Source organism: Nannospalax galili, unplaced genomic scaffold (assembly GCF_000622305.1).
Source record: "Nannospalax galili isolate Female #2095 unplaced genomic scaffold, S.galili_v1.0 scaffold359, whole genome shotgun sequence".
Taxonomy (NCBI): domain Eukaryota; kingdom Metazoa; phylum Chordata; class Mammalia; order Rodentia; family Spalacidae; genus Nannospalax; species Nannospalax galili.
Genome location: NW_008347042.1, coordinates 1952981 through 1964665, shown reverse-complemented (window position 1 = coordinate 1964665; position 11685 = coordinate 1952981). Strand labels below are relative to the sequence as shown.

Below are 11685 nucleotides of genomic sequence, written 5' to 3'. Positions count from 1 at the left end.
ATTCATTCTACCAGTTCTGTTTCTTTGGAGAACCCTGACTAATACAGGGGACTAAAAGGATTTTTTGAGTTCACACTGTAAAAGTTTTTAAATACATTTGGTTCTCTCCAGAATATTTTCAATGCTGCCTTTGTGTGTGTGTGTGTGTGTGTGTGTGTGTGTGTGTGTACACGCAGGCATGCACTCCTGTTTGAATCTGAAACCTATAGTTTACAGAAGTTGAAAGGTAACAGGAAAAAATACATAGAAACTCCAAGACATTAGGTACCTTGAATAAGTATAAGCAAACATAAACAGACCACCCATGAGATAGAGCGGAAGGAAGGAGGTGAGGGATGCTGGTGTTGGGATGAGCACTAGAACCCAGCCATCATAGCTGCGTTACATCCTGAATGATTTTCTAATTTTCCAGCTGTGTCTCGACTGCCTTTCATAGTACATTCATTTATCTTTCTTCAGCATCCCTTTGGTGGCTTTTCCCAAAGACAGTTAAAAGGAGACTGTCTTCCTGGTACTAACTGAATGGACTGAACGTATAAACTTTATGCAAAACCATGGAAGCTAATGACATGTCCTGGTGGGTACTGTGTTGCTAGTCTTACTACTTTATATTCTGAGTAGATTTCTGGTACTTTCTACTCACTGTACCTCCCCGTCTCTTTCCAAAATTATTTATTAATGATTGATCCTCTTTTTGTTTCTTATCTGGTTTATTGAAACAGATGCTATTTTTCTTGTGGCTGAAGTATTTCTAAAATCCATTCTTCATACATTCTTCAGAAATACATAACTAAAGTTCCTAAGTGGCTATTCTTGACTCTTGCTTAAAATCCCTTTGTAGGTGCTCCATGGTACAGACAGAATAAAGTTAGATCTTTGATAGGATGTAGGAACAACAGAATTTTGTATAACTATTATAAACTGAACACACCATCTCCTGCCAACTCATAGTGCACCTACCACTTGACTCTCTCATCTACTACAGTTTTACAGCTTAAATGACAAATTTCTTTGGGAAATGTTACCTGTCCCTTAATTTATCTTCTACTTTGTTCTGGGCACTTGTCATGCTCTGGGGATGGGGTTATGACAAAGGCAGGAAGCCCACCATGTCTTTCTGTTTATCAAGAGGCAAAATGCTGAAAAAGTAACTCAGAGTGGGAGATGTCATTTATAATACATAGAACTAACAAAAGGCTCATATTAGAAATATATAAAGAGCCCTTATAAATCTATTTAAAATGCAGACAACTCAGTAGGGATGTGAGAAAGAGTTTAAATAGAGATTTTGCAAAACAATATCCAAATGCCAATAAGCATATTAAAAAGTGTTCAAATTCATTGAAATCAGAGGACTAATTCTTACTGTCATTACAAACACTTAGTAGCTTTACTTAAATAATAACTTCTCAGTTTATACAAGGGCCCTAAAACAATTGCTTTATTTCAGTTATTAGATTTTTTTGATTGATTTATTTATTTTCATTTTTAATACAATTTACACTAAGATGCACATGCATTTCTAATCTCTATATATCTGATTATTACTAGTCACAGTCAGTTACTTTCTGAGCTCCTTGGCATCTGAGCATGGATATAAAGTCATCAGGTAGATTTCAATGGTAATGTTTTCACATCTACTAATTATTAAAGAGCAAATTTTTGTGCTTTGAAGAATTATTATTTTTATTTATACACCCACTTCCCAGGTAGCACCCTCCCATAGCCTCCCTCCCCCCACTAGAGCCCTTATACTCTGATATCCCTGCTACTGTCTGCTGCGTTGTCGGCACCCCCAGCCATTCCCCACTACTTGCCCTTCTGGTGAATCTAGTCAGCCTATCTAGAGGTCTTTCTTTTAGGAGGGTCAGCTGTTCCTCATCTAGCGGTTCAGTTGTCTATATTCCTTTGGATAAGATTGGGGTCCACTGTTCAATTTCATTTTATGGGTATGGGTGTTTTGCCTGCATGTATGGAAGGATATCCATGCATAATATGCCCATGGAGGCCAGAAGAGGGTGTTGAATCCCCTGGAACTGGAATTATGGATGGTTGTTAGCCAGCCACCATATGGGCGCTGGGAACTGAACCTGGGTCCTCTGCAGCAAGTGTTCTTAACTGCTGAACCATCTCTCCAGGCCCACAATTTCCATTTTATTACTGGTGTATGTGTGTGTGTGTGTGTGTGTGTGTGTGTGTGTGTGACATGTACCCCTGTGTGTGCATGTGGAGGCTAGAACAGGACTTTGGGTTTCTGTTCTATCCCTTGCTACCTTATTGCCTTGACTCCAGGTCTCTCACTAAGCCAGAAGCTTGATGTTTTGACTAGGCTAGCTGAATGGCTAGCTCTTGGCATCCACCTCTGTCCTATCCCTCAATCTTGGGGTTACAGGCATGGGTAGCCATGCTTCCTTTGCAGGTGGCCACTAGGGATTCCAACTCAGATCCTCATGCTTGTATAGCAAGTGATTTTACCGACGGAGCCATCTTTCCAACCTCTATTATTGATTTTTAAGAGTGAATTACTGTGTTCCTCACTTAGCCATTCCAGAAATTCTTGCCACAACTCAACAGGCTGCAGGGGCGCTTAGATAGCCAGACACTGGGGCAGCCAAGATTGCATTGGGGCAGACTTTATAGAAACTTAGTATCCATCTAGGTCATGGGGAGCCTTTGCTCCTCAGTGCTTTACTCATCACTGGGTAATTAAAGTCATTTGAGATTCAAGTTTATGCCATCAAACCATTTAGAAATGACTTCATTCATGTTTTCCACATTCATGTTTTACACAAATAACAATATTTGAGTATCTTTTCCACTTGGGGTTCCCATGCCTCTTCAGGAAGAAGAGAGAACCAGCCATGTGGGACTGTATGTGCAGAGGTAGACAGGAAAAAACTGTACTAATAATGCAAAGTGTTTTGTTCTATTTTCACCACAACAAAATTCTCCAACATAAGAACATGGTGAAGCTTAATGCATTTCCTCACAATCCACTGCAAATGGCAGAGATGAAAACTGTGATACTAGGTAACGGTAGCATGAGTTATTTTTGTAGTGTGGCTCCAGGAGATGGTAGCTTGCTAAACACAGGGTTAAACAGAAGTCGTGTTGAACAGCGGCGAGCTCTGTGCTTGTTCTCCCATCTGCAGTTTCTTTTGCACTTGGCACCAGGCTGATTAACAGGAAAAACCACACCCACCTGAAGCAAACGCTGACCTCTGTTCTCTCCAGAATGACACCCGAAGAAGAGCAGGACTCCATGGTGACTGTCCCTGTTGCTGATGTATGTATGGGAAATAGGCAGATCTCTCCCTCTCTCCAATCTCCAGGACCGTCAATTATGAATATTTTTCTTCAGTTAAAGAAAGAAATCCATAGATGTGTTGGGAAGATTTTAGGCAATATATTTAGGGCTTGTTCAACACCACTGAGGAGAAATATGTAAGTATGAAAGGAAAATAGAGCTGCTTAATGTGGGAGATACAGATTGGTAAATTTGACTTGCATTTAATGTAAGATCCCGGCATGCTATAAGATACAGAAATTATATTTACAAATAGAACACTAAAACTGATACTATAATAGCAATATTTGCCAAGTTCAATAAAAGATTGGTGTATGAATCCAGGGGTAATTTATTAAGTAACAGTAGCAACTACTAACTGAAGTCTCCTTCTTACACTTGAAGTATTATGGACACTTTTTCTAGACATTATTTATTTGTAACTTGTAGTGGAAGTGTCACTATCTTGATTTTAAGAATGAAGGAATGAGACTTAACGAATGCATCTTGCCCAATAACTAATAGATTCAGATCTAGGTCTCTCCAAGGGCTCCAACAATTTCTATTTTGTTCCTAATCCGTAGTGGTAATCACTGTCTCATTTTGAAAATTTGAGTAAAACAACTAAAGTGCTGTGTAAATATTAATATCATAGACTTTGGGAGAGAAATTTGGTAATGCGTTTCAAATTTGAAAATCCAAATTCTGGGAACTCACCCTTAGAAGATAATCAAACAAGTGTGTAAACACAATGACAATATGACAAGGTAGTTGAACACACAGAGTGCACCACGCAGTCATGGTTCAAGGACCAGCTTCTCTGCTTTCTGCCTCGTGAACTTGGGCAACTAGCTGAACTTCACTGTGCCTCACTTTGACTTTAAAATAGGGGTAAGTAGTACTATTTTATGTCACAGGAGTTTAGAGGATGATATTAGCTAATAGACTTCAAATGTCTGCCCTTAGTATGATTCATGGCACAGGGCAAGTGTCCAAGAAATAATTATTTCTAGAGTTTTCAGTGCACGTTTACTTTATGAAAGCATAATTATGGAAACAAAAATATCTATTAGTGAGGCTAAATTAACACTCTATTACACATCTCTACAACACAGTATCACATTGTTTTAAAAAAGTTAAAAGCCATAGATACCACTTAATATAATGGTATCTATGTGAAATAAGATGGAAGGATGAGAATAAAGATACAGACAGGTGAGGTGTATGAAGAAAATACAGAATGTGAGCCAACACAATGTGAGAATGTGTGAGTGTCAGGGGTTTTTAATCACCTAAGATAAAACCTGAAGAAGGAAAGGTGTATTTTGGGTCATAGTTTCATAATTTCAGGTTTTCAGCCCATGGTCAGTTGGTTCTATTGCTGTTGGACCCATGAGGAATGTAGAGTGGAGTAAAGCAGCTCAGCTCAGAGCAGCTGGGAAGTGAGAAATGGAAGGGGTTCCAGAATCTCCTGCAATGGTGTGCCCCACTGCCCTACTGCTTTCCACTACCGCACCTCCCAGTGGCTCCATGACCCCCTAACAGTGTCTTTGGTTGGTGATCATGCTTTCAACTCATGCACACTTGGAGGCTACAAAAGCCAAGGCATAGAATTTAGAATGATGATCTCTAAAACATCAATAATGCCTGTCCCCGAATGCCAGGAATTAGAGAATTCTTTGTTATCCCTTATTATTTTCTTTTTTGCTCATTTCATATAATAAAGGTTTATTTGAATGCAGAAATACTAAAAAAAAAGTCTAAGCAAAATTTGCAATGTAATAGCTATTAGAAAAATATAAATAAAAGATGAAAGTTAGTTTAATTCATCTCAGTTTGATTTCAAGTGGAAGCTTACGTGTAATCTTGAGCATTTCCTCAGTTCATACTCTTGATTTCTTTGCTGTTGGCTCAATGAACACCTGTGGAGTATTAAGGCAAATAGAATATTGGGGATACAAATTTGAAGATAGGTTTAAAAGTCTAACATTAACACTGTATTTAAAATGTATGTTTTAGTGTTACTTAAGATTTTGGCTCTCTAAAGAAATTTAGAAAATAAAATAGATTGATCTATATCATGTCTGATTCTTTTAAACAAACATCTTGATTACATACATTTAAGTTACCTTTCAGAACATTCAGATTAGATAAGAGAACTGTTATTCTTCAAAATATTTTCAGAATTTTATATTATAAACTTGTATCTTCCTTGAGGTCACATTTTGTGAGTACCATTGGATTTTAAAAAATCATCCTGAGAAAGAAAATGTGATGATGGTTCTGTTGATTGTCAATTTGACAAGATCTAGAATTAGCTTGGAGACAAAGCACTGGGCATATTTATGAGAGGTTTTCTAGATTAGGTTAATTGAGGTGGGAAGACCCATGATCTGGGGTCCCAGATGAAAAGAGAAAAGAGAAAGTGAGCTGAGCACCAGCTTTCATCCTTCTCTGCTTCCTGACTGTGGATGCAATATGACCAGCTGCCTCACACTCCTGCTGCTGTGACTTCCCCACCAGGTGGACTGTGTCTCCTCAAACTGTGAACCCAAGTAAACCCTCCCTTCCTCAAGCTGCTTTTTGTCAGGTAGCTCCTCACAGAGACAACAAAGATGACTAATGTGGTAAACCACCCAAACCTTTATACAAATGAATAGGTCTTCTCTATATTCTATGCCTATAGTTCAGATCCACAAGTTTATTGACAAAAGGAAACTTGGGAATCACATTGAGTAATAGTCCCAGGAAAAAGTTGATGCATAATTATTTTGAAGTAAGATTACTGTCATGGGGGTAACACTCATAAAATGAACGTGCTTTCCAATAGAGTAGCTCTTTGAATGAGCCATTCTAAGATGATCATTTTTAGAGCAAAACATTTTTTAGATACAGAAGATTATGTATAATAATTTTATGTGTAATTAAAGGATAATAATGTTCCATATCCTGGTGAATGGAGAAAGATGTTTTCTATATTGAAGTGAGTTTCCTTAAAAAAAGGTGACTATTTTAAATTTTCTTCTAGAAAGTAAAAGTACTAGGAATTATTAGGACATGATGGCATTCCACATCTTTAGTTTCAGTAATTTTTTCTCATTTTTAGACTAATGAAGATTATTTAAATTGTGTTGCTGACATGGTTAAAACCAAGTAAGTGCTTTCTGATAAATTGCAAAATCAGTCCCCTTTTATTTTCATGTCTTGTTTCTTCTGTCCAGTTGTATTATTATTGATCATATGCTTATTTGTGACTCTGAGTTGTGGAGAATGAACCTGTAGATTTTTTTCTGATCTGGGATGAGGTATAGCATATTATTTCCCCTGATTTTGCAGAATATCTACTTATTAGAATTCATATTTTCTTTCTGTAGTTCTTATATTATTTATCCTCCATGAACTCTATTACCTCTGAGGAACCTATAAAAGCATACTCAAAACATGTTTATATTCATTACTACGAGGGTTACACCACCTCTTCTGATTAGAGTTACTATAAGCTTCTATACTGATTCACACAATGCTGAGTCAGCACGATGTTACTTACTAATCAAGCAGGATGCTGTGAGATGGACCCAGCCTTCCAAGTTCTTATGTTCACATGGGATATGCAACTTGTGAAGGATAAGTCATAGTAAGAGGGCTGTTGTCTGCATAATGGTATAGGGAAGGCAGTATGAGAACATGTGGGAGAGGAAGCATGAACCTCACCTGCTGATATGGAGGAGGTGGGGTGAACTGGAATTAGGGGTATAAGTAGACTTCTTTGGGCGGATAAGAGCAAAGAGGTCCTGTTTGACACATAGAATTGTTTGGAAAGACAAAAAGATTAAGAGGACAACGCACTAGATTTTTAGAAGTTTAGTGTATTTTGGAACATGACATTTAAGGTTAAGTAGAAAGGACCGAGAGATGTGAGAGGCCATAACAAGGTTGTGAGGGACTCTTTGAGGCTAGATAAGGAATTTGGATTTGATTCTATAGACCAAGGTCATAAACAAGGTCACTGGGCTGAATCTAGCTTACAGATGTGTTGTCAGCCATGGCATGCTTTGTTTTGGTTTGCCTCAGTTAATACTTGAGTAGATAAGGGAAAAAAGGAGGGTGATGAGTACTTGTAGAGATCACATATGAAAAAATATATTACCTAATATATAAGAACATTATAAAATTGTGGCATATCTATGTCTTGTACTGCTTATTTTTTTAAAGGGGTCCTCCAATATTGGTGCATAAATATTGATAATCATGATGTTTTCTTCTTATATTCATATTTTTTATTTTATGTATATGAATGTTTTGCCTGTATGTATGTGTATGCACCATATGTGTGTCTCTTGCCCATGGAGGCCAGAAGAGAGATTAAATCCCCTGGAACTGGAGCTCTGGATGGTTATGTGGGTGCTAGAGATCCAAGCCTGAGTCTTCCGCAAGAGTTGCAAGCACCTGTAACCACTGAGCCGTCTCTCTGACCCTTCCTTTTATTCTTGTTGGATTTGTTTCTGCCCTTGATGGTCTCTTCTAACCAGCTTTGACTTGAGCTCTTCTCTGTCAGATACGAGCACAGGCACGCCTGCTCTGGGGTCTTGTTCGCTCTAATACCATTTCCATGCTTCCACTTTCAGCCTCTGTGTGTCTGCTGAAGAAGCGAGGCGATCGGTAGGCAGCAGATGGTTGGAGGTTGTCTTTTAATCCATTTAGCCAATCTGTGCCTTTTAATTAGAGAATCAATATCACTTACAGTCAAAGTTTTTTTTTTGATTATGTGTTAATTTCTGTCATTTTGTTATTTATTTCAGCTATTTTGAATAATGTTTGCTTCTTTTTCACTTGTTTGCCTGAGAAGTTTGGTGATTTTCTGAGTTAATGATGTTTAACTCTTTCCTAATTCTCAATTACTTATCTACCTGTCTAGCTAGATTATTCTTTCTCATGACCTCATTAATTCATTTATCTTCCCCTCTCCTCTGTTTTGAGGATTCCTTTAAATACCTTCCTAATGCTGGGTTAGGGATCAGGAATTCCTTGAATTTCTCCTCAGGTTGGAGGCTTTATTTCTCCAGTTCTGAAGAACTTCACTGGATATGTTATCTAGGTTGGAAGCCATTTTCTTTCAGGCTTGAAGTGGATCATTTGTTTCCACTGTTTTTCTGCTAGGTTTGCCTCTCCGGTGACTTGGTACTTCTTCCTGCCCTCTCACAGCTTTTTTACTTGTTTGTTGATTTTTGTCCCTTGTGCTAAATCCTCTAAGTTCCTTGTATTGCATGTCCAGTCTTTGAAGCAGTGGAGATGTGTCACAGTTCACTTGGACATCCGTCTCTAAGCACATCCACATTGATTTCAGCAACCACCATGTAGTGCTTTCCCCTGCCTACCAGCCAATCTCCCATTCTTCCATAGCCATTTTTGTTTAATGCTACATAGATTTGTGACACCGAGAGACTAGGCAATACAACTCCATGTGCTACCAAATCCGGGGAACAACAGACATACACTGACTACATGTCCATAGATATTCAAAGAAATAATACGAATAATTCTGTTGGCAATGCACATCTGTGTTTATGCAATACTGTAGGCACTTCAGGAGTCAGCCTAGAGCATGCAGGGCCCTGTGTCTGATCCTCAGCACCACGAGAAAAATTATATTACAGCTTTGGGCAGTGGTGTTTTATGTAGCACTGTTAACTTATTGACATTTGCTGTTAAAAGTACACATATCTGGTGGGTGGTGGAGCAAGCCAACTTTTCACTTACACTAGTGTCAGGAACTGCCCTGCTGTTGAGCTGGACTCCTGGTAGGCTGAAATTTACCCGTTCAAAATGATTCAACATCATTGCTTTCTTGTAACTACTTTATTATCTTGGTTCATGATTATTATTATCTTGAATGGCAAAATACATCTCTGACTAAATTTAAGAGAACTCTATCTAAAATTTTATGATGAAATTTGTTATATATTATGTATTCAATTTAAAAAATTTTTACTTATTATTGTGCGTGCGTAATGGGGGCATGCCACAGTTAGTGTGTGGAGATCAGAGGACAACATTGTAAAAGCTGGTTCTCTCTTCCACCTTTACATGGGTTCCAGAGATTGAACTCAGGTCTCTAGGCTTGATTGGTGTCCTTGATTGTTTCTTCATTGCTGTGACAAAATACTCTGACCAATACCAACTTGGGGAGGAAAGGGTTCATTCGGTTTACATCTTCCTGGTCACATTTCATCAGGGAGCCCAAGGTAAGAACTCAGGGCAAGAACCTGGAAGCAGGAGCTGGAGCACAGGCCATGGAGGAATGCTGCTTACTGGCTTGCTCCCCTGATCCCTGCTCAGCCTGCTTTCTTGTGCAACACAGGCCCACCTGCCCAGGGATGGCACCACGCAGAGCGGGCTGGGCCCTCCCACATCACTCAACAATCAAGAAGATGTCCCACAGATGTGGCCACAGGCTAGTCCAATGGAGGCAATTCCCTAATTGAGACTCCCTCAACCCAGGTGTGTCAAGTTGACACTAAAGCACTCCAGCACAGTTGGCAAACATCTTTACCTACTAATGTGTTTTGCCAACCCATATATTTTAATATTTTGATATGTTTTTCATTAATCCATAACATAAATATTTTGGTCAGGAAGTAGTAGCTATGTGGTATTGGTACCACATATCGTGTGAGATAATCCAAATTATAATATTATGTGGACATGCTTAAAGAAGGTATTTTTAAGTATATTATTTTAGTAAGCTAAGATATTCAACTACGGGCCTTCCTTTACTTCTACTTATAGACTCAAAAGACAAGTGAAGTCTGGATCTTTAGAGGTCATTTCAATACCTGCCTTTTTCTATCCAAACATGTTATATGAGAAGCCATCTACTGAGGACTCGGAAAATGCCATAGGGTATGACACATCAAAGAATAGGACCTTAAATAGCTGACATTACTTAAACAAGACTTAGAACTTGAAGAGATAGTATTCCAACACAGAGATGTACAGGAGCTAGCTCCTCCTGGCTTGTAAGGGTTGTCTGAGAATCACTTTCCAAGTCTGAGTTCAGTGACATCCTGTTGGTAGCATGAAATCAGCAAGAAACTTTTACACCTTGGAAATGGGCCAAACTACACGAGGATCCTCTGTCCTTCCTAGTCTGAGGTAGTAGGTAAACACATGCCAGCACACCACTGATTAATTTACGCTCATGAATACAGACAACAATAAGCAAAGGACATTGAAGGGGTGGGACAGCCCGGGATCCAAACTTGTCAACCTGGAAGCTGCTCCTGACTTTTCTATGCACTAGTCATTCTACATACGTCAATCAGCCTTTCCCTTCATTTTCTCAAATTTTCCAGTGCATATAATGAAATATTACACACAATATTTAATATATTAGATATTTGGATGTTAAGAGAATAAAACATGACAAAATTTATGAAAGAATATTTTTAAATTAACACTTTTGTATGCCTACAAAGGATCTTTATTTCTAGTAATGTATTATTATGGGAAATGTAGTGATTTGATTCCTCAAAAAAAAAAAAAAAAGAATAATGAAGAGAAAGGCCTCCCTGAAATCAGGTTCAATTGCTTTAAAAATTGTATGTGATAAGTTAGAGTCCAGAAATATTCAAGAGTTTTGTTTAGCTTTAAATTAGTGCCTACTTTGTGCCCAGCTTCTTAGAACCATGAAGCTAGGCATTGCCCTACGCCCTTGTTTTTTCCTGCAGTGCTTCCTTTATCATCTCTTCTACTTTTAAGTCTGTGCACACTCTTCCTCTCATCCACATTTCACTACCTTGTACTTGACTCCAGGCCAGCAATGGTACAGGCCTGTTCACTCTAACCCCCACCTAGTCTGTTCTCTCTCAGATTCTATCGATGGCCAGAAGACTCTCTTTTCATATGCGATCAAGTCCATAGCTTCCAATATGTTGTAAGAGATCCTTCATGCTGCAGTGGGTCTCTGCTATCCCTGCCCTCCTGGCCTCTTTCCCCAGTAGCTCTGGCTCTTCCGGGCATCAGGGCTGTGCTCAGGCTTCCTCTGCACACATTGTCTTTCTGTTCCAGACTTCCACCCACCCCACCCTGTTGTACAGTGATTCTTCCTTTCACATGACACTTATCTAATTGTTCTAATTTTTTTAATTAAAAGAAGCATTTCATTACAACAGCATTAACCTATTCAATAACATTTTTCTGAGCTAGGGTACATCTCTTTCAAAATTGGCTGTACATTTCTAGGTTTACAGATGAATTATTACACTTATAAAATCTTATACTCATTATAAACTCTCTAAGAGATAAAATTAAATTAGGTTCCAATGTTTAAAAAAGATCTCCTCTTCATTGTCAAAACACACAGTTTCATACAGAAAAATTCATTCCAAGCCTATTGACAT

General features: G+C 38.5%; 1 protein-coding gene across 1 annotated transcript in view; it reads left to right on the top strand.

Moving 5' to 3' along the window:
- The window catches only part of Mgat4d (MGAT4 family member D), a 92870-nt gene that overhangs the window by 68984 nt on the left and 12201 nt on the right, over positions 1–11685 (top strand). Inside the window, 3 exon segments of the mRNA XM_008843451.1 lie at positions 3153–3286; positions 6393–6439; positions 10073–10175. Of these exon segments, the coding sequence (XP_008841673.1) occupies positions 3153–3286; positions 6393–6439; positions 10073–10175 (284 nt within the window).